The 23,641-nt window shown below is 47.3% G+C and overlaps 2 protein-coding genes and 1 long non-coding RNA gene across 5 annotated transcripts in view; 1 reads left to right on the forward strand and 2 right to left on the reverse strand.

Moving 5' to 3' along the window:
• Positions 1-681: 681 nt before the first annotated feature.
• Positions 682-2,269, reverse strand: LOC133071093 (uncharacterized). Its single transcript, XR_009696352.1, has 3 exons — positions 2,112-2,269; positions 1,757-1,841; positions 682-1,255 (listed from the first exon to the last, which is right to left on the reverse strand). It is a non-coding gene; the product is annotated as an uncharacterized LOC133071093 (long non-coding RNA).
• Positions 2,270-2,377: 108 nt separating this feature from the next.
• Positions 2,378-17,433, forward strand: SLC46A2 (solute carrier family 46 member 2). 2 transcript variants are annotated; one of them, XM_061163404.1, is made up of 4 exons: positions 2,378-3,630; positions 4,988-5,071; positions 5,458-5,614; positions 12,043-12,877. In XM_061163404.1, the coding sequence occupies exons 1-4, from the start codon at positions 2,511-2,513 to the stop codon at positions 12,098-12,100; spliced, it is 1,419 nt and encodes a 472-aa protein (XP_061019387.1). In that variant the 5' UTR covers positions 2,378-2,510; the 3' UTR covers positions 12,101-12,877. The 2 variants fall into 2 exon arrangements, with proteins under 2 accessions (XP_061019387.1, XP_061019388.1); XM_061163405.1 differs by lacking the exon at positions 12,043-12,877 and adding an exon at positions 17,349-17,433 and having other exon boundaries at positions 2,400-3,630.
• Positions 16,965-23,641, reverse strand: part of SNX30 (sorting nexin family member 30) — a 108,277-nt gene continuing 101,600 nt past the window's right edge. For both annotated transcript variants that reach the window (XM_061163406.1, XM_061163407.1), the window contains exon 9: positions 16,965-23,116. In XM_061163406.1, the coding sequence (XP_061019389.1) occupies positions 23,057-23,116 (60 nt within the window). In that variant the 3' untranslated portion in view covers positions 16,965-23,056. The remainder of the gene's footprint in view (positions 23,117-23,641) is intronic.

Raw genomic sequence — 23,641 nt, forward strand, 5'->3', positions numbered from 1 at the left:
CTAGACCTGCACACAGGGCCCTGAGCACAGGGAGGGGTAGAGAAGATTATAGCTCATCTAAAAACTGTCTGAAGGGTGCACATCTACATGAGATCATTTAGAGTTTAGTCCCTACTCCCACAGGTACGCTATCCTTTTGACTTTATAAACTCTCCGTGCAGATCTGATTGTCCCTTGTATGACTTCAGGTTCCTGCTTGCCTGCGCTGGGTCAGGGTTAAGCAGACAGGGAGAGAGCTGGAGTGTTTTGACTTTCTACCCTGGGGATGATCCCGAAGAAGAAACGTTGCTGTCTGTGGGGCACCTTTGCCCCTGCACCACCCACCACCCTGGTCCACTTTGCAGGAGTGTGTACAGGCAGCAAGGCGGACAGGGAGACCCATCTCCACTTAGTCCAAGGCAGTGAGCCCATGAAATGGAAGAAGAACTGCAAAGAAAAGAGAAAGGGTCCCGGGGACTTTACTCAGAAGCAAATAATCCTGGTGACTCTGTTTTTGTGGAATCTGCCCCTGCCAGAGTCCAGTTTTAGCATTTGTAGGGACATGCTGGGCTGACAGGACCTCCCCCTCTGTCAGTCCTGTGATTTGAGGCCAAAGCCTCCAGGCTGGGATCTATGCTGGCCTGGGTCCTGTCCTGGCTCCGGGCCCATTAATTCAGGTGCTCAAAGCAGGACTCTTCTCTGAGAGGTCTTTGGTATGAAGGAAGGGCTAAGCATCGCTTCTCCTGAGGTGTTTTGTTTTTTTAATTATGGTAAGAATACTTAACATGAGCGCTCCTCTCTTAACCATCCTTTACGTGTGTAATGTTACTGACTATAAATACAACATTGTTCAGCAGATCTCTGGAGCTTCTGTATTTAGCTTAACTGAAACTTTATGCTTGTTGATTAGTAATTCCCCATTTCTTCTTCCCTCCACCCCCATCCCTGGCAACCACCATTCCACTCTGACGATTTTAGGTACCTCATATGGGAAATCATGCAGTATTTGTCTTCCTACAACTGGCTTATTTCACTTAGCATAATGTCTTCAGGTTTGATCCATGTTGAATCCACAAATCTCAGGATTTCTTTCTTTTTAAAAAAATATTTGTTTATTGGCTGCATCGGATTTTAGTTGCGGCATGCAGGCTCTTCACTGGGTCATGCAGGATCTTTGTTGCGGCGCCCAGACTCTCTTTTTGCCGCACACACAGGCTCAGTTGCTCCTCAGTAGGTGGGATCTTGGTTCTCTGACCAGGGATTGAACCTTCGTCCCCTGCATTGCAAAGCAGATTCTTAACCACTGGACCACCTTCTTCTTAAAGGCCAAAAAACATTCAGCTATATTTATATACCACATGTTCTTTTCCCACTCATCCATTAATACACATTTAGGTTGCTTCTATATCTTAGCTATTGTGATTAGTGCTACAGGAGTACTAATCTCTCTTCAAGAACCTAAAAATAAACAAGTGGGAGGACAACAAGCTAAAAAGCTTCTGCACAGCAAAAGAAAAAATTAACAGAGTCAAAAGGCAATCTACAGAGTGGGAGAAAAATAGTGCACATCACATATCTGAAAGGAAGACAATCTCCAAAATGTGTAAGAATTCCTACAATTCAGTCGTAAAACAAAAGTGTGCTAATGACTTAGACCAAAAAAAAAAGTCTTTGGACAGAGATTTCTCCAAAGAAGAGATACAAATGGCCAACATGCATGTGAAAAGACACGCTAATAGTCGGGGCAATGCAAATCAAAACCACAATGAGGTATCACCTGATTCCTCTCCGGATGGCTCTACCAGAATAGATATAGGGGCGCTGGTGAGGCCGGGAGACCCTGGAGCCCTTGCGCATTGTTGCTGTGAAAGGAAAGTGGGGCAGGTTCAACGGAAAACGAAATTTCCTCAAAAAAATGAAAGCAGAACTACCCTATGACCCAGCAATCCCGTGGCTAGGTATTTATCTACAAGATTGAAATCAAAGAGAGATTAGCGTCCTGAGAGTTTGTTTCTCTCGAAGTCTGGCGCTACGCATGTAGGTCCCCATTACTTTTAAACCCCTTAAATAAAACCTCACTGCCCTCCCCCTCCACTGATGCCAGGCGGATTCCTAGGCACCCCACTGCTTACTCCAAACTGCCTTCCAGAATTTTGCTTCCTGCCCGGGGGACTCAAGCCAGGTCTGGGCAAGTCCCAGGGGAGCGAGCGCCCAGCGACCTGCGCGCGGATCGGAGCAGCGTGACGCGGGCCGGGACTCGCTGTGCGCTCCCCGGACGCGTGGCTTCCCTGGGCGGCTGCCAGGCCCGCTGCCCCGGCGGGGGCGGAGCGTGGCCTTTTTTGGTCCGGGGAGGTGTGGCCGCGGTCCGGGAGGTCACTGGACCGCAGGGCTGGCTGCTGTCACTTCTGCCCTGTGCTCGGTTCAGTTCAGCTCACCCCGTTTCCCGCTCGTACCCGGAGCCCCAGCCCTCGGGAATAGCAGCCGCAGCGCCAGCCGGCCAGCCCCTCCATCCCGCTATCAGGGACCCTATCATGGGCCAGGGGAGCATCTGCCCGTGGAGCGGCCCCCTGCGTCGCCTCCAGGTGTGGACCTGGATCGAGCCCGTGGTGGCCTCCACGCAGGTGGCCGCCTCCCTCTACGACGCGGGGCTGCTCCTCGTGGTGAAAGCGTCCTTCGGAGTCGGGACCTTCTCCAATCACAGCTCCAGCCCGTCGCCCCGGGGGGCTCTCGAGGACCAACAGCAGAGGGCCATCTCCAATTTCTACATCATCTACAACCTGGTGATGGGCCTGACGCCCCTGCTGTCGGCCTACGGGCTGGGCTGGCTCAGCGACCGCTACCACCGCAAGGTCTCCATCTGCGTGCCCCTGCTGGGCTTCCTGCTCTCCCGCCTCGCGCTGCTGCTCAAAGTGCTGCTGGACTGGCCCGTGGAGATGCTGTACGCAGCGGCCGCGCTGAAGGGACTGTGCGGCGGCTTCTCTGCCTTCTGGTCGGGGGTCATGGCCCTGGGATCCCTCGGCTCCTCCGAGGGCCGCCGCTCCCTGCGCCTCATTGTGATCGACCTGATCCTGGGCTTGGCGGGGTTCTGCGGGAGCATGGTTTCGGGACATCTCTTCAAGCAGATGGTCGGGCATTCCAAGCAGGGCCTGGTGCTGACCGCCTGCAGTGTAAGCTGTGCCACCTGCGCCCTTCTGTACAGCCTGTTCGTGCTGAAGGTCCCCGAGTCCGAGGCCAAGCCCCGCAAGGCTGTGGATATAGTGCCCGGCACCGTCGGCCGGTATAACACCCTGGACTCTGATCAGACAGACAAGCAGAGTGTGGTGGGGCCCCCTTCACCTCCTGCAATGGCTAAGCCCAGACAGATCATCCTTGCCCTGCTCTTTGTGGGCGCCATCATCTATGACCTGGCCGTGGTGGGCACAGTGGACGTGATGCCGCTTTTTGTGCTGAGGGAGCCTCTGAGTTGGAACCAAGTGCAGGTGGGCTATGGTATGGCTTCGGGGTACACCATCTTCATCACCAGCTTCCTGGGCGTGCTGGTCTTCTCCCGCTGCTTCCAGGACACCACCATGATCATGATCGGAATGGTCTCCTTTGCGTCAGGAGCCCTCCTCTTGGCTTTTGTGAAAGAGACATACATGTTCTACATTGGTGAGTCTGGCACTCTTGGGGAGGCAGGACGAGGACACTGCTGATCCGCCAAGTAATGGGACATACACCCGAGGTGCTGCGGTCTGTCACAGCTCAGCACCAGAGATTATGTCTGCTACCTAGGAGGCACAGGGGACAGAGGCTTGTGTGCACTGGAGTCTGTCTATATTGTGTTATCTGTGTTGCCCACTGAGATGTAATCAGAGTGGGGGCCGTAGCTCTAGGAAGTCAAGGGAGGGATGGTCAGTGGTGCCGGGAGTCAGGAGAGGCTTCAGGATGGCCCTGAGTGGAAGAGATGGGGTTGAGTTTCTTCTCCGCGATTTTAAAGGGATAAAACATTCTCAAGTAATCCAGCTGAAAAGGTCCTTTAATTAAAATCATTTCAGGTCAAACACAGGCTTTTCAAAGAGAGAGAAAAATTCTCCATAAATGCCTTCCACAACCAATATACATTCCCTCAAGGAAGCAGAATGAAGTTTCTGAGGACACAGACAACCGCAAGCAGAGCACTCTGGACCACTGCTCCAAAAGAACTTTCTAGAGTGATAGAAATGTTCTGTACTGTTTCCACCTAATACAATTAGCCATTAGCCATGTGTGGCTATCAAGCCCTTGAGATGTGGCTAGTGCATCTAAAACAAATTTTCATTTTATTTCGTTTAAGTAGTCATGTGACTGGCTAGTGGCTAATGGAACAACTCTAGACTGTTCCCAGAGACCACCCTTTGACTGAGGTCACACGGCTCAGAAAAACATCTCAGAAAATGGTTAGATTACTTTTAGCCAGCTCCCAGTTAAACAGGCCAAGTGCAAGGGCTTGAGTAACTTCTCCCCTTCCCTCCGCACCACTTCTAGCCTCTCCCACCCCACCCCACCCCACCCCCGCACCCCTGCCACACACACACACACACACCCCCCACATCAGGACGGTGAACAGGGGTAGAGGGAAAGAGGGGGTGAGGCAGCTGTGTTAGGGACTCATGTTTCTGGATGCAGTTTGCCAAAGCTACAGGGACTATGTCCCAGAGATGATGATGAAGGGTGAGGGCAGACACCTCCCTCCTGGAGGCAAGGAGCTGTAAGTCACTTGAGTGACATCGGCTCCATTTCCCTAGAAACCACTTAACTCTGCCAATAAAGACGCCCTTCACCACCTGTCACCATGTCCCGGGTGCCTTGCCACCTTCAAGATGGGTCTGCAGTATCTACAGCTCCATCCGAGAGCTCAGGGGGTCAGTCTGCCCTGGGAAAGGATTGTGGGAGGGGGCTTCTAAGGGAGGTTTTTCTGTTATTCTGATTTACTCTTTGGCCAAGGCTGGGCTCCAGTGAGGAGTATTCTCATGTGCTTCTTTTCCAGCTCGGGCCATCATGCTCTTCGCTCTCATCCCCATCACAACCATCCGATCAGCAATGTCCAAACTCATCAAGGGTTCCTCTTACGGTGAGTGAAAGGAATCTGAGAGGTTTCAGAGCCACTTGGTTTGAGGCACAGGGTTTGGACTGGCAGAAGGCACAGGAGAGAGCTCCAGCAGCTCCTTGCAGACACGGCACACACTAGTGTCCATCCAGGGCGGAAGGAGTGAGAGCAGGAGCAGGGGAGAGACCGGGAGGGTCTGCCACGGAAAAGCCAGTCAAAGGAAAATACTGCTACCCCCGGGCTATGGGAAGAGCCAAATGGATGGAGGCCAGAATCCTGGTAACACGAGCTGTGAACACAGAGGGAGTCAGGGAAGGGGAGGGGGCTCCGGAGAGCCTCCCAGAGACTCAGCTATCAGGGAACACAGAGGGACAGCACAGTAACCTTGGTAACCTCGGTCCCTTCCACAGGAAAGGTGTTCGTCATCCTGCAGCTGTCCCTGACGCTGACTGGGGTGGTGACCTCCACCCTGTACAACAAGATCTATCAGCTCACCATGGAGAAGTTCATCGGCACCTGCTTTGCACTCTCCTCTTTTCTCTCCTTCCTGGCCATCCTCCCGATTGGGTAAGACAGGAGCAGTTCCTGCTCTCTGGGCTGGGGCTGAGGACTGTTGGAGCATTTCCAGCCTATTATCGTAAAGTATTTACTTTTCACATTTACACAATGGGTTCTGAGTAGCCTCTCCCACTAAGAAAAACTTCTCCTCTTCTCCCAAACTAGTAATCTGGTCATTTGGGAATTCCCTTAAGTCATAAACAGAGGGCCTCAACACGCTGGCTCACTTCCTGGCAGTTTTGTAATAGGAGCCTCATATACGTTCTTGTAATCAGAGGCTGGGATAAGAAACCCTCTTTAATCACTCAGACTTCGTTGAGTCTCCTTTAGGTGACAGTCATCCAGCCTCACTTTCAAGTATTCTTTGTCTCTGTATCTTGGGAGGGCTTTGAGCACCTCTGCAGGACAAGGGTAACGCCTCTGACCTCTCTGGGGAAATTGTCTCATTTGTAAAACAAGAGTGCTTAGGTTCTGGGAGATAACAGGCAGGAGGAAGGTTGGAGATACAAAGGCCCATGGGGAAAGTTGCCAGCTGAGGTTATCATCAATATGGACCACATGAAATAGACTGGTCTTCAACCAGCCCCATTCAAAAGAAATGCAAGAACACAAGCACAAGCCATATTATATGATTTTAAATTTTCTAGTAGCCATGTTTAAAAACAACATGAGTAACAGGTGAAGTAATTTTAATAATATATTTGATTTGGCCCAACAGCTCCAAAATATCTTTGTAATCAACCTACAAAATCAATGAGTTCTTTTGAAATAAGTCTCTGAAATCTGGTATGTGTTTTATACTGACAGCACATCTCAACTTCGACTCCATTTGAATGCAAGAGTTCAGAAACCAATGTAACTAGTGGCTACATATTAGACAGCTGAGCTTTGGTCTGTTTAGGCCCTTTTCTCACGCTTGTATCAATCCCACTAGAGGAGAAAGGAACGCAATAAAGATATTCACAGTAAGACACAAGGGACATGATATAGATTTGTGTTTAAAGGGAGCTGCTTAGTAGCACACTGGAGCCCTCCATATCATTAATGGTGGTGTTACAGGCTGCAGAGTAGGAGAGTTGAAGGCAGGTTGGAAAAAGCTGAAGGGAGGTTGGACAAAGTGGGAAGTAGATGGTGAAAAGGGCCGCTTTTGAATTCTCACATCACATTGTATAGGTTGATGTGCTTGCATAGAAAGTTGAGCCTCCTAAGACAGAAGCCATCAATCATGAGGGTTCTTTGATTTCATAGTTGAGAAAATAAGATCAAACAGCTGAGAGAATTTGTGCAAAACAGCAGACTTGATTACCAGTGCCGTCTCTGGCCAGTTTTCATTTTCAAACTGCCCAGCCCTTAGGCCTTTTCATGTTTCCCTGTTTTCATGAGTGTCTTGGCTGAATGGGTTGGGCTTAGCTAGATCTGACCCACAATTCTCTGGAGTGCCAGCTGTTTGTCCAAGTGAGTAATGGATTAATAACTGTGCCACTTGGAAGTTATCCAGTCCTATTTGATTGGCAGTTGGTTGAAATAGTCTCTTTGACCTAAACAGATCAACAAAAAACAACAAAAGAAAACAAGTCTGACTAGACTAGTTAATATCTCATAGCTAGAGATATAAACAGACAAACGAAAGCAATGAGAATATGCAATAAATGGTCCCTTTCTACAGTTTCATTGCTTTCCCTTTTTAAAGAGACTTTGGGGTATGTGAAGCAGGTGGGGACACCTCACCCCAATGGACTTGGGCCCAGTCCTACACTGTGTGCATGGAATTTTAAGATATACAGGATTTTCATCATCTTGTACCAAAGAAGTCGGGTCAGTATGTTGAACCAATCGTAAGTAGTAATGCTTACGTGAACTGAGGCACTCAAGTAGATGCCTCTGTTGGAGACATTTAGCAGTAGAGGGACTCATGTGCTAACAAAGCCTCCTTTGCCTGCTGTACATTGGAATCACTTGGAGAGATTTAAAAAACTACTACCGTATGGACCCTACCCGTGGAGATTCTAACTCAGTTGATCTGGGATACAGGCTGGGCATAAGAATTTTTTAAAGCTCTCCAGTTTATTCGGATGTATAACCAAGGCTGAGAACCTTTGGTAGAAAGAGAGTGTTTCTAGTACTTTTCCCTCTGCAAAGTCACTAAATGAACAAAATCCTGAGAAATTCCTTCAAGCGGCCGAGGCTGCACCACAAATCATTAAGCATGATCAACAGGAAAGACCAGTAGAACTCTTGAACTGAAGAAAGAAGAGCTACATTCCAATGACAGAAAAGCCCAGGAAGACATGTCACAGCAGGGAGTGGAGACAGCTGTGGAGGGCAGAAGGTGGAGAGGAGAGGTTCCTGGGCCCAGCTGCCAACAGCTCATTTGCAATAAGTGACTGTGGCCCCAGCCCTTCCTAGTACCGAAGTGAGCCAACTCCATGGCACTGTGAGAACCTGCCCTCTCCTCCTCACTCTTCTTTATGTGCAGCAGGGAGATGCTGAGGGAATGTCTGTCTGGTTCTGCCCATCCACAAGCCCCCAACCCCTCATCACACAGGCACTCAGCTGCTGCGTTGTGGTTCATGGAGGCCATCAGAAGCGAATGGGCTCATCTTCTTCAAAGCAGACCTCTAAGCCTGTGTTCTTTCACACCCATCCTGTTCCTCTCCCTCAATCTCTCAAAGATAATAATAGCAAACATGTAAACAGCCTTGATTATGTGCCAGGCACTACTTTGAATGTTTCATATGTTTTAACCTTCTCAAACAATCCTCTGAAGCAATTACTATTTTATCCCCATTTTGTAGATGAAGAAACAAAACCTAAGGTGTTATGTAACTTGCCAAAGGTTACAGAGTTAATAAGGGGCAGTGACAGGATGTGAACCCAGGCAGTTGGTTCCTTTTGACATTATTATAGTGTCTTTGAGACACTATTTGACGTTGTGTCTCAGAAAAGTCCCTGGATATCTGGGACCCCTCTCTCCCCTTATAGTTTACTTGTGTGTTTTAGTGGCTAAGTCATGTCTGACTCTTGCGACCCCATGGACTGTAGCCTGCCAGGCTTCTCTGTCCATAGGATTCTCCAGGCGAGAATACTGGAGTGGGTTGCCATTTCCTTCTCCACGGGATCTTCCCAACCCAGGAATTGAACCTGGGTCTCCTGCATTGCAGGCAGATTCTTTTCCTACTGAGCTACAAGGGAAGCTACTTGAGTTTACTTGTACTACTTAGGAAGAACTCAGGTGACGCAGCTGCTATCAGAACTGACACGTGGTCTGCCACCCTCTCGCCGCCTCCTCCCCCCAGCCATGTTCTCCGGCGTAGGTCTGCACTTGCTTACTTCCCGTTCACTTTCGACCCACTCCAGACTGACTTCCTGTTCAATGCCTCCAGGGCTGCGCTGAGATCTGATTTCCTCACAGCCGAGTACACTGGACTCCCTGCCATCCTCTCCCCATCGGTTCTCGCTGGCCCCCAACACTGTGGGTCACTCCTTCCTTGGAAGGCACTTGTCACTTGGCTTTCTTAACACCTCCTCTCCTTACCGCTACCTCCTTCTCCTACCTCTCTGACTTCTCTACAAATCTCTACATGGAAGAATTCTTTGGGGCTCAGATCTGGGTTGTCTTCTTACTTCATAATCTCAAAGCAATCTAAATTATTTTCAAAATTTCAAATTACCATCTCAGTTTCCAAAATTGCATCCTTGACGGCCCTCCTAACATCTACTCCCCTCCAGTCTTGCCCATCCCATTAAACAGCATCACACTCAGCCAGGGAAGAAATCTGAGAGTCACCAAAGTCCTCCTGCTTCTTCACCTTCCCGTACCTCCCATCCATCAAGCCTCATTGATTCTACCTCCAATATATGCCTCAAACTGATTATTTTTTACCCCCACTGCTGCTACCCCTAGTCCAAAGCACTTGGGGGATCAACTTCACCCCCAAGCCAGTCTCCCCACATCCATCCACCCTCTTTTTACCAGGTGGCCAGAGAAATTTCTTTAGAGTGGACATTAGTTCACATCATCTCCTACTCAAAGCTCTGTACTTTGGTTTCACAGTTCTTAGGCTGAGAGCCACTGTGGTGGCCCCACAGGTCCTGCATATGGTGGACCACATATGGTGGACCTCTTATGGTGGACCACAGGTCCTGCATAATCCAGCCTCACCATCTTCTCCAGCCTCCTATTCCTCCCCTTCACCACCCTCCCCCCTCTATGCTTCAGCCCCAGGAGCCTCCCCCTCATGCCCTTCACCCTTCCTTACAACATGTCTTTTTTTTTTTTTTTTTGGCTGGGCTGGATCTTCATACCTACAGGGGCTTCTCACTGCGGTGGCTTCTCTCGTCACAGGGTACAGGTTCTAGGTCATGTGGGCTTCAGTAGTTGTGGCTCATGGGCTTAGTTGCTCCGTGGCATGTGGGATCTTCCTGGGACCAGGGATCAAACCTGTGTCTCCTGCACTGGCAGGCGGATTCTTTACCACTGACAAGCCTGACACCCTACACCTCTTTCTTAATGTCACTAGATGTGGTCTTAACTTGAACACCATTTTCTCAAAGAGGATTTGAGAAAATTCCCTTCCCAATCTAAGTTAGATCCTTCTATGATATGCTCCCCAAGCTTCCTATACTTTTCCTTCAGAGCCTGAGAGTTGATGATTACTTAGTGATGATCTGTTTTACACGCTTGATCACTAGACCATGGGCTCCCTGAGGGCAGGAACCACGCCTGTCTGAGTGACCTTGTACCCTGTGTCCAGCAGAGAGGCTTAGTGCATAAGAATTACTCAGAGTCTTTCATGAATGAACAATCTGTCAGGGGGTGTGACGCCGGCACTTACCGCCCAGGAGCTGCCTGTTGAGCTGGAAGGATGTCAGGGGTTGGCCACCACCATAATCAACAAAAGTTGATCAACAGTCAACCTAAGGAAGAAATAGAAAATTTTAGTCCTGCTAATCCAAGGATTATAACCCAGAGGGAGACAATTTCAGGCAACTCCGAGGAGTGTTCTACCTATAAGACGCCAAGGCGCAGTCAGAGTTATGTGTTTGTGAGACAGCGTATTGTGGACAGGGTGGGGGATAAATTAAGAGTTTGGGATTAACATATACACACTGCTGCTGCTGCTGCTAAGTCGCTTCAGTTGTGCCTGAGTCTGTGTGACCCTATGGACAGCAGCCCACCAGGCTCCTCTGTCCACAGGATTCTCCAGGCAAGAATACCAGAGTGGGTTGCCATCTCCTTCTCCTATATACACACTACTATATATAAAATAGGTAAACAAGGACCTACTGTATAGCACAGGGAACTCAATATCTATTAACCTATAATGGAAGAGAATCCAATCACTTTGCCTTTCACTTGAAAAAAACACATTATAAATTAACCTACTTCAATTTTTAAACATTTCCCAATATGGACCAGGGTGGGGGACAAACCAAAGTAACATATTGACAGTTTATGTAGTCCAACAAGGTGAGCAGTGGGTTGTGACCTATTACAAGATTGAGAAAGGAATGTTATCTCCCGGGAAGTTATCTTACTGGCACCAGGAAGAAATTCTTTTTTTTTTTTTCCCAGCAAGTAGGAATTCCTGCATCTTCTAAGGGGATCAAGTTAACACAATGTAGGCACGCAATACACACTAAAGCGGAGGAGATAGTTACTCACATGGGCAGAGAATCTTCATGTTGAAAAGCTTTCTTGTCCTGCCTTAAAATAATTCACCAACCACGTGGCTGTGCTGTCATGGTCCCACAGCTGGGGTGAGCTGTGGAGTCGGCCTGGAACAGTTCATGGGGTCCTGGGCTGCCTGCCTCTACTTGCCTCTTGCCGGCTCTGTCATATAGTGAGCTTTAAGAATAGTGAGTGCTCCTCCCTGGAGAGCCCTGGGGTCACAGAAGGTAGGGAATCTGTGTTTGGAAGTTTCTACAAAGCTTTTCCTTAGAAGGATTTGGATTTCTGCCCACACCCCACCCAGTAGCTCCAGATGTGGTCCATCCGTCAGGAAGACCTGTGTTCCGGCTTAGAACCTGGGGTTCCTAGAGCTTCAACAGCTGGGGAAAGGAGAACACCAGAGGTTGAAGGACATGCCAAAGGCCACACAGATTCAAGACTTCAACTACAGCTCTTCATTCCGAGGCCTCCACTTTATCTCCCAATATTTTTAAACAACCTGATGATTTATGGACGAGAGAAAAGGGCAATGGAAAGGCGGAAGAGGATGCAATTAACTCTGCTTGGGATGAGTGAAGCCTGAGCTTCGGGTCCACATGGGAGTGTATCATCAGACAGAAGTGAGATGGGAAGAGGCTCCGAGAAAGGGAAAATGTAGATGCAAAGGGCCCTCCGTATTATGGACAGAGTCTCCGAGAGATGGCTAGAGACCCTCCCTCCCCATTCCAGCTGTTCTCCTGTAATTCTCTGTTATAAATTCTTACAGCATCGTGGCCTATAAGCAAGCCTCGTGGTTGCAGCCTGGAGACATCACAGAGAAATGAAGGTGCTGATCTGCGGGAGCCAGAAACACCAGCAACGACCAGACTCCCTCTGAAGACCAAGGACGGGACCAGGAACTGGTGTTCACAGCAATCCATTGCTCAAGGAACCCAAGTTCCAGCCAGAGTCGGCCTCAGAATGACTTGCTGGGGCTCAGGGGTCCTGGGTGGGTGGGGGAAAGCACTTAACTGGTGATGGAGATACTTTCTCAGCTTTCAGACGTTGCTATTAAGCAGAGGTGGGTTCTGCAGACAGTAGAGTGAGAACTTTCAAGGGAGATACACAGGCCACAGGCACAGCTTTACCCAACATGGAAGCCAGTTTTTTTCCAGAAATGTTCTGGGGGCTCCAACCATGGTAACTAGTCACCCAGGAGTCCTGTGTGAGAACGCAAAGGCAGTCATCCACCTGAGGGGGGTGAGGAAGGGAATTTTCAAAAGAACTGCCAACAGTGAACATCATTCAGTATTTTAAAAATTAAAACAGAACCTTGAAAACAAAGTTTAGCTTTCTTCCCTCAGGCCTTGTTAGCCATGAATAACTTGGGAGTGATCTAGGACTCAGGCATTTGAAGTCAGCATAGTTTTGTTGGTACTGTTGTTTTTAAGCAGGCAATTATCAAAAAGGCTTTCTTCAAAGGAATACTTTCCGTCAACAGTACTTCCCAAAGTGAGAGGTGTGAAAGGAGAGGGGAGATATGCTAACATATCTCAAAACATTATTTTGAGGTACTTATTTTTTAATTATGTGAATAAAAGACTCACCTCCTAATAAATCAACGTTCATAGCATGAGTATGTGACTCACTGTCTCTTTGGTCAGCTTCCCTCTAGAACTCAGACATGGCATTCTCAGACTGGGGTAAAACTTAAAGCTAGAGAATGCATTTAAATCTCAGAGCATTTGGGCTCAGAGTCTGTTATCATCACTGATGCCCTGCACAGACTGGTCCAAACCTTCAAGGCACATCTGCTCGGATCCTGGCACCATGCTAGGTGCTGAGGTAGAGCAAGCCTGTGACGGCTCCTACCCCACCAGTGTCTGACTTAGTGGGTGGAGCAGACAGAACAACAGGTAGTCGTGTATCCTATAATGAACACTAACATAAGGGCTCATATAACCCAAATCCAAGAGCGCAGAGAAAACTTCTCAGGAGAAGTGGCATAAAACTGGAAAGATGAGTTACCAAGGCTGGATGTTGAGTGAGATTCCAGGCAGAAGGAACATACTGGAAGACGTGAAGGTGAAAATATCCCCAAATACAGAAAATCAATGTGAAGGGAGAAAAAAGGGATGGAGGGAGAGGTATCCAGGGGGCTGGAATCAAGAGGTGAGCTGGGACAGTGAGGAGGAACATCAAAAACAGAGCCTTTAAAAAGTTTTTCTTTAGGGACTTCCCTGGTGGTACAGTGGATAAGAATCTGCCTGCCAATGTAGGGGACACGGGTTCAAGCCCTGGTCCGGGAAGATTTCACATGCCATGGGGCAACTAGGCCCATGTGCCACAACTTCTGAGGCTGTGCCCTACAGCCCAAACATTGCAACTACTGAAGCCCATACGCCTAGAGCCTGTGCTCCAAAATAAGAGGAACAACCACAATGAGAAGCCCACACACAGCAACTAGAGAGAGCCCTCACGCAGCAACAAAGACACAGCGCAACCCAAAGTGAATACATGAGTTTTTTTTAAAAAGTTTCTCTTTAGAAATGCAAATCAAAACTACAATGAGGTACCTACCACCTCACACCAGTCAGAATGACCGCCATTAAAAAGTCTACAAATAACATATGCTGGAGAGGATATGGAAACCCTCTTACACTGTTTCTGGGAATGTACACTGGTACAGCCACTACAGAGAACAGTATGGAGATTCCTCAAAAACTAGAGTTGCCATATGATCCTGTAATCCCACTCCTGGGCATATACCCAGACAAAACTATAACTCAAAAAGATTCATGCACCCCTATGTTCATAGCACTATTTACAGTAGCCAAGACAAGGAAAAGCCTAAAATGTCCATTGACAGATGAATGGATGAAGATGTGGTACATATATACAGTGGGATGCTCATCAGCCATAAAAAAGCATGAAATAATGCCATTTGCAGCAACATGGATAGACCCAGAGATTATCATTCTAAGCAAAGTCAATCAGAAAGAGAAAGACAAATATGATATGATATCACTTATAAAGTGGAATCTAAAATACAATACAAATCAACATATCTATGAAACAAAAACAGACCCATAGATACATAGAACAGACTGGAGGCTGCCAAGGCAGGGCTGAGGGGTGGTGTAAAAGAGGGAAGGAATGGGAGTTTGGGTTTAGCAAACTATTATATATAGGATGGATAAACAACAAGGTCCTACTGTGTAACACAAGGAACTATATTCAATATCCTGTGACAAATCATAATGGAAAAGGATATGAAAAAATATATATGTGTGTATAATTGAGTCACTTTGCTGTACAGAAGAAATTAACATTGTAAATCAACTATACTTCAATAAAAATTTTTTTAAAAAGGAAAAATCAGTTTTTCTTTAGAGTAGTAGGATAGCTGTTGAATGGTTTTAGGCAAGAATGTCAAATGCTTACATCTGTACATTAGAAAGAGGACTTTGGCAGCACTGAGAAGGAACTGGCTTTGGAAGGGGTGAGCAAGACTTGCAGAAAAGCGACAAGCGGAGAGGCTGTTGAGGAATCCAGGTGAAGGTGATGGTGGACTGACACTAGGTAAGAGGCTATGAGGATGGAGAAAGGTTAGGCAGACTTGGGGGAATATTTGGAAGCTAGAGCAGGAGTGGGTAGTGGGTGAACTGCAGAAAGTGAGGCAGATGGAGGCAAGAATGATTCAGATTTAGGATTCAGGCAACTAGAAAGGGGGCAGAGGTCCTTGCCGAGACAGGCAACAGGAGCACAGAACATGGGGTGGGGAAGATGAGTTCAAGGCCATGCTCTAGGCAAACTCTCATCAATTTGGTCATTCCTCTTGACTCCTTGCCTTCCACCCCAGCCCCTGACCAGTACCCCCACCTAAATGAATCTAATCACTAGCTTCTCCATTCAAGCTTGCTCTCAATATCTAGAAAAATTTCCTTACTTGTCCATACTGACCCTGCCATAAACTTGTGGGTGTTCACCTAAGCTGGGCTCACACCACCATAGTATTGACTCTTTTTCAACCCCACCTGTCACCAGGGTAGTAGTTTCAAACCTTTTCAGCTTTCTCCAGGTCTTCCAGCAGATGTTCTAAACCATTAGTTCTCAGAGTGTGGTTCTTGGATCAGCTTTATCAACATCCAATGGGAACCTGTTTGAAAAGCAAATTCTCTAATTTGATCTGAGACCTAGAGCTTACCATACTAAGCAAAGTCAATCAGAAAGACAAATACCATCAGACTCTAGGGGTGGGGCCTCCAAATTGGTGTTTTCACAAGTTCTCAAGCTTAGGAACCACTATTCTAATCTACGGAGATCTTTTTCTCTTTCGAACTTTCCCTGAGCCCCCCTCCACCTCTCCCAGGATCCCTAATTCCTGCCCTTGGTTCTCCTCCCAGGTAATCTAGTCTACCAGAACTCTCTCTCCAACAATCTAGTCAGCACCTCCCCCTGGGTCTCCTCAAATGTAAGTCCAAACCAAATTCTTCTTCTACCCCACCATCTAAGCCTACTCCATCTTTTATGTTTTTCTGCTGATTGATTTCATATTTCCGTAAATGGCATCACCTCCCAGCTCCCAGGCTGGAAATCACCAAGTCATCTCTGACCTCTTTGCCTCACCACTGAAATCCATCTCCCTTTCTATCACTTCTAGTTTATCATCCACTCCCTTCTATTTCCCCAGACCTTTAGCCTGACTATAGTCCTCCAGCACACTATTTTTTTTCATAATCTTCTTAAAAGGAAAACAGTTTTAAAAAACTATATACCCCCCTTTAAAATTTTCAATTGGCAACAAATAAATTTTCAGTAAAGCACACAGGAAAGATTCTTACAGGAACATCTCTGATATTTAAATTGGCTGTATTTGAACAAGTAATAGGATAAGTCTTCCCATAAGGGTTATGACATAAGGAGGGCCCAGCACACTTAGGTGCTTTGTAGACATTATTGCTAGTCCTATCAGCCACCCTTCAGGAAAGGCATTTCTTCATTTCAAAGATAATAATGCTGAATTTGAGAGAGATGGCACTTGCCCAAAGCAACACAGCTAGTAAGTGGAGAAGCTAAGACTTGATCTCAAATCTTTCGCCCCACACCTCACTGCCTCATTTTGTGTGGCTGAAGTCTTATATTAATGATGTCTACTATCAAAACGCCAAGGTTAGCACCAGTAGAAGTCTACTTCCAGTGCATGGCCATCATTAGGTAAGCTTAACTGAGCGTTGTGGTCTCTGATTTACAACACACTCAGATGCGCTAGAGAACCACAGATATTTCCTCTTTCTTTACAGATTTTTTAAAAATAGCAATCAAAAAAAAAAAAAATAGGCAATGACTGGCTCTGACTCAGAATATGACACTGTGCTTTGCTATGAGATAAAGTGGGAAGAAATCCTTCATGTAGTTACCTAGGCCAGCTGCCAGCCTTCCTGCCAATCACAGTTACAGATGGACAGTAGGTGGTTTCTTCATCTTCTCAGATCAGTGCCATCTTGTAAGATGTAGGAGAGGGTAAATTGAGGATAGAAATGAAGAATAAAACAGTTCAAAGGTATTTTTTTCCTGTTGCTTTGCATATCCTGATTTGTGCCTATAAATGGATACCTCCTTAGAGAAAATAAGAAAATAGGATTAAGAGTCATGCATGTTCTGTACTATAAAGCCGTACAAATGGAACATGACTCAAGGTAAAGAAAGCATCTTTTATAGGTTTATTGGTCCATTACTTTAAGTTAATTGAGGTAAAGAAACCTTTTTAAAATTTACAAGCTAATAGTTTTTATCAAGCAATACAAATTCATTTGTTTTACCTTGAAATGTAATACTAATCCCATAATAAACAATGGACAGAATTTTTTTTTTACACAGATATGAAAAAAAGTGGACAAAAACCTCATGCCAGCATCAAAAATGCAACAAGAATTTTTTTTCTTTTTATAATCTCTGGGTTCCGTAAGAAACAAACAAAAAAAGGTGACATTCTTTTTAAAGTTTGGTAGCTTCATGAAACAAAGACTTTGATCTGTAAATCACTTTCTCATCTACAACACACATTCTCAAGCACATTTTTTTTCTTCACAGCTTTTGATTTGGCTTAATGGCAGCATGGATAGAAGAGAACAACACATTTACACGGAGGACTTCATCAATACCTCAAGGATTTTCTTTTAAAATTTTAAATGTAAAGAATGATTTCTCAAATAATAAACAGTTGATAATTTGGACATGACCTAAGCAAAAAGGTTTGGTTTATTTCCTCCCCCGCCCCCCAACAGCTAAAAGTTAGAAAGTTTGCTGGCAGTTTATTTCATGGGAATATATCAGATGTACCCCATGTCTGAACACATCCCCGACACACAGACATCCAGGGGACAGGCACACGGGGACAGAGGACGGGGCGGTACAAGGCAGGACCGAACCCCCGGCGTGCCCAGGGCATGGCGCTGACTGTTCCGAGATGCTGGTTTGTCACTTGACACGGGCCTCCCTTCGTCCCACTGGGTCACATTTTTTGTTTGCAGTGTACTATCTCCTCCTCACTTCCCCACTGGGGAAAAAGTGATCCCCTTTCCCTCCTTCCAGCATCATCTGTGACTGGAGGGATGGTCTGAGACTGTGAGCCAGCCTGTCACACAGCGGTGTTGGCGGGGGTTACCTGCTCACACCCGGCCTACAGGGGGCCCAGAATCACCTGGTGAGAGGGCCACACTGCCTGGAGAGGTGCATTGTGTGACACCCAATCCCTGGCTTTTATTAATAGTAAAAGCTCTACGACAAAGGACTAAATTATGTGAGTCAACACCATGTGTTCGTTGTTTTTTTGGCATTTCAACCTGTGGAGAATTTCTATGTAAAATACGCTACTCGGAGGCCCCCACGGTATCTTTTAAAAAAGCTGTTCTACAGAATCGGGGTAAACCTTTAATATTGTCATCATCTATAGAGTTCTTTGTATATGTGATTTGTCGATGCTGATACCATAATATCCTCTACAATAAAAAAATGTGCCAAAAGGCACTAAATGCCTCTTTCACACTTGAAAACAACAACAACAAAAAAGGTTTTGTGGTCCCTGTATTTCCTGACATTATCAAAAAATATCATTTGGCAATAGCAATACTTAGTTTTCTCTTCCCAAAAGGCAGCCCTAATTATGAACCTCACTTTCTGGCTTGTTTCTTTAAGAGGAATGAAGACTGGCTAGGTTAGGCCTCAAGTGTTTAAACTGAACAACTGATTACATCTCTAAAAACTCTTTTCTATCCAGAATCTAAAAAACAGTAGTTGAAGAATAAGGCATATTAGTAGGTGTTGACAAATTCTCAAAAAGTACAGTTAGGCTTTTAACAGTCTGTGGCATGTCCAAAAGTCTGGATTTGTTGATTTTCAAGTGCTAAATACACAATGTTTATGAATGAGACAAATATCTTACTGGTTTGTTAGAGTTATTTTTTCCAAGCACTTATTTACAGGCTATCTATGGTAGTAAAAACTACCCGGATAACATTTTTTTTTTTTTTTTTTTTTGCCACACAGAAAGGGTTAGACAGTCATACCCAGAGAACATTTCAAACATGTATGATTGAGAGAACAGTCACACCCCCGTAACACCCCTCCCCCAAAGCTTTTCTAACGTAGACAACCCTGCGCCGATCTGTGCAACGTGGGGAGACCAAGTACCCTCAACCTAAAAAGCTGGCTACCTACTGGGTGGGCTGATGAAAAATCAGGTTCCTTAAATTCACTGAATTAAAAACCGTAAGGAGGTGAATAGCTCCAACACACCCAGCTCCATCTGTAGGTCTGGCCCAGAGGGTGGCAGGCAAATTTGAGAGAAATGCCGTCGGAAGAGACCAGAGTCAGTGAGCGGGTAAGCGGGTGTGTTCCACCTGGTGGCCCCTTGAGGATCTGGAAAGGGAGAAGGTAGACCCAAATCCCCAACATAATTTTGTGTTACCCCAGCCTGATGATGAGATCACCTTGTTTCCACAGACCTTGAAAGTAGCCCATGAGTGAGAAGGCGGGGACCAGGACTGGTGTGCCCTACCCTGACCACACACAGACCTACACTGGCCTCATCTGTTTGGGTCTCGGGATGGGTTGAAACTGGGCTTCACCCTGGCTGCTCTAAAGGGCTGTTTCTGCTCAGAAGACGGGCTAGTCTGGATTTTGCTCTCCCTTCACTCTCACCAGCTCAGGACACAGGGCAGAGAAGGAGTCTCATGAGACTCAGTGAATGGCGTCAAAACAGAATCAAGTGCCCGCGACTTCAATGCTGTCAACGGCAGGGCCAGGTCATACAAACCCCGAGTGCCTCTTGGGCTGATACCGTCCCAAGAGCAAGTCCACGTGCAGACAGCCACATGGCGGGTGCCTTTCTCTGGACTGAACTGCCCGGCGTTCCAACACAAACGGCAGCCTCGCAAGCAATGAGGGCCCGGTGTGCCTTTTATTCCGCCCCTTGTGGATGGCGACTGAGAAAACACATTCAACTCAACAACACGTAAGACACCCTCTGGGTGTGGCTGAAATTTGGCATGAAGACACACTTAGGTTACATTCACCACCATCCCCAGAAGTGTGCTGGTTTTTGTTATTTCAGCTCAAGAAAGGTGTGTGGCGGGTTCAATGAGCAGCACAGAGAAATACAAGCCAGTCACGTCCATAATCGCACTCATCTGAGGAATCATCGTTAAGTCTTAATAAAGGATAAAACCCAACCCCGAACCTGGCCTGAGCAGGAGCAGAGGTTCCTTGCTTTAAGCACAGTAGCTGACAGCCTTCTTGGCAATCCAGCACGGGGTAAGGAAGAGCAGTGTCCTGAAAATGCTATAAATCACCACTGCTCTATTCAACCTCACCTGCATCTCTAAGATTGCTCAGTTTCTACGAGTCCTCTTTTCTGCCCTAGCCTGGACTTCTAACGCAGGTGAATGGAACCTTCCACTTCCGCAGCCCAGGGACAGTCAACAGGGATGACTTTCCACTCCACTGCTATGTACTCAAGTTTCAACCTGTCCACATGTGTCTAAGGTTAAGACACATCCTCAAGCAAACATCTACTGGAAAATAAACACAAGACAGGAGTTGGTGATTCACGACTTTGTGGAGCCATGAAGGATAGGGTGATGAACCCTCTAGGAGGCAGTCTTTGGCACAGAGGTCTCTGGGTTACGCTTCTCATGGGGAATCACCTTTGTGATGATGGAGATAAAGAGGTGAATGCTTGGGGCTGCGGACCTTCAGTGGTGGGACCCATGGGGATGCGAAGGGCTGGAGAGTCTCCACCACTGCCTACTGTCCCTTGCCTTCTGGGCCAGCCTCCTCACCTCATCAGATGCCAGCCAGAAGTAAGGGACAAAGGTTCATTTTCTGGAATGACCACTCCTCCAAGGAAGGCTGCAGGGTGCCCTGGTCCTCCAAGCTCTGCTAACAGCGGCACGCTGGAGGCTGGTTTGCCTCATTCCAGCTCTCCCTGGAGGCTTAAGCGCAGGCACTTCATGGAGGGACCAAACAGAGAAAGACAAAAGCCCAAGGCGCCTAGAATGCTTCAGAACCCGTCTTCTGCCTCCAGTCATGAAAGAGGATGCCTGTGCACCCCACCCATCTCCATACGTCCCAGCAAGGAACCTGATGGGTTTCTTCTGAAGGGCTGCCTTCTTGCCCAACTGACCTCCCACAGGAACGTCCGTGGGCTCTGGCCGGTAGCAGCAGACTAGAGTCTAGTCTTCCTGTAATTCCTTCCACGGTTCTTCCCAAGCATTCATCATGCTGGGCATTTTTAAAGCAAACGTTCCACCAGGCAAGACTTCGCATGTTTGCCAAGATGAGTGTTCACCTCTGGGACAGTCTAGTGTCTTCTGCCAAACATCCATAGAAGGCCATCAACCCATGATCAGATACACGCCCTGACTCTACCAGCAAGCTGTCAGGCTGGACCCACACAACTACAGCCACACAATAGGATGGTTTAGAGGTAGAATGAAACACTGAATCACCCCTCGGGGTCAATGAACTGTTCTTACCCTTTTTCTCCACTGAATCATCTCTAATTGTACCAAAAGGAAGATTCATATCAGAGGATTTTAGAATGGCACGAACGGGGTCTAACAGCGCAAGAAAGTACCAACTGACACACACATTATCACTTCAACCATGACTTTTTCAGACATGATGAACACAGAACCAAGCTCTTCTGGGCTGTCCAACGGCTGCCCCAAGATCAACTCTGCAGCTGGAAGCAGGATGCAGTGACCTCAGGAGGTTGCATGCTGACCAGCATTTGCAGGTTCACTTGAAAACACAGCAGTGTCTCAGCACAGCTATTTCATTAAAAACAACCAAACAAACAAAAATAATACTACCGCTTATTTGAGGCTCAGATTTGTAATTTTATAGAGATGAGCCACAGACAAAAGAACACAAACATGACATAGGTAGTTTCACTTCAAGAGGGGAAAGATAATAAGCTGGAGGAAGAGATCCTTTTTGTCTATTTCGTGTTGACACATTTGAAAAGGAAACCTGCTAAGAGTCTGAAATGAATGCTTCAAAAATGGAGCCAGGAGGAGATGTGAGCTTAACTAGAAGCAAAGAATTTGCTGTCACACACGTCATCTTCGAGGCCCATCTGGATGCAGGCTCTTCTTTCTGACTAGGAAACAGTAAAGTTAAAGCACTTCATGTAGAGCATTCATTCACACTAGAGTTTACAAACCTTGACTATATCCTAAGAACACGCCAGCCTCTCCCCCACAGGTTGCCCAAACGTTCAGTGGACACAGGAGGAAACATTAAAACTAGCAATTTTTGGTGAGGTAAAGGCAAATTGCACAAAGCGGACATGGGAGGTGGGGCTTGGTATACGCCCGCTGACCTCAGCAACTCTCAACAACTCAGTTATTCTAACTTCAAGACAACAGATGACCCCTATCAGGCCTGTCTCTCTACCCTGATGACATTTAACAAGCAAAAGAACGGTGAAGAACATCACAGAGAAAAATGCACCCTTTTTTTTTTCATTTTACACAAAATAGCTCCCAATCTACTACATTTTAGTGTCAGAAAACGAGTCTGGGGAACACTGCTCCCTCCACTCCCCAAGGCATTGGCATGAGGACAAGTACGCTGGCTGGCTGGCTCGAGCGTGGATGCACCAAGCCACTGATTTAAATGGTCCTACATGAACCAGAAACCGTAACATAGGTGTCACTCATGACGGGCAGGCAGCAGGCCACACTCAGAGCCACACAGGCCACTGTATGTACATTAGGGACTTCTCCTGGAGGCGCCGACACCACCTTCCAGGCCGAGACGAGTCAAGGCCCAGGGAGGCCAATGTCAGAGCGGCCGGGCATCCACAGAAAGCAAGAGCTGCCTCCTGTTCATGCCTTCCTCATGGCCTGGCGACGCAGGACCCGGTTGTCTTCCTCGGCAGGCAACTCTGCTGGTCCCAGAGAGGGGACTGTAATGAGACGTCAGAATGTCAGCTGAGGGCTGACGTGTGCCTCAGTTTCAAATCTTCGGAGTGTCTCGCCGAGCAGGTTCCTACACACCACGGAGGCACGCTTCTTCCGCTGAGAGATGACAACAGCCCTTTATGGACTCCACCAAGGAATAAATACTCATGGAAAACAACTGTCGGACAAAGGGGTGAGGGGGAGGAATACACCGAGGAGAGATGCTGCTGTGGTTGTCTTCTCGGTGCTGCGTGTCCGGCACCGCAGGGACATTCCGGGGTGGGTGCCAGGCCCTGCGTAGGTAGGAGAGTCTCGGTCCCGAGAAGGGGCTTACTTGGCCTCTTGCTTCTCCTGCAGTAGCGGGATGATTGACTCCCACGCCATGAGGCACTGGAATGACAACACACACACTGCGCATCAGCGTGGAGATGCAGATTTCAGGGTCAGCTTTGAGCTACCCCCCCACAGTCAATCCTGCTGGGTCACCTTTGTCTAATGACGCCCTACACGGGTTATTCAGAGCTAGTAGAAAGAAGGGAGGCAACAGATGTTTGTTTTGACTACATCCCCCTCTCCCATCTCTATGAAAGGCAGCAATGTCTCTATGAAGCCTAAATGAACTATCTGTAAAGCTCATCCCAGTGAGTGGAAAGGTGTTCACTGAAAGAAATCCCCTTCCTTCCAAAAGCAGAAGAGAGAGGCAGGCTGCAAACTCTTGGTGAGGCCCCAGGTTCCCATCTGGGGTGGAGACACTGCTCCACGTGTGGGTGGCAGGATAGAAACCATCTTGGAATGGGCCAGGGCGCTATCGTTCAGCCACCTCGGTTTAAGGTGGAGAACTACACGAGGCCTTCCTGAGAGGCAGCACCAGGGTGAAGCAGGACTCTGTGCTGAGTCATTGTGGAGGAGGAGACA

This window comes from Dama dama, chromosome 16, assembly GCF_033118175.1.
Source record: "Dama dama isolate Ldn47 chromosome 16, ASM3311817v1, whole genome shotgun sequence".
In the NCBI taxonomy this organism is placed as follows: domain Eukaryota; kingdom Metazoa; phylum Chordata; class Mammalia; order Artiodactyla; family Cervidae; genus Dama; species Dama dama.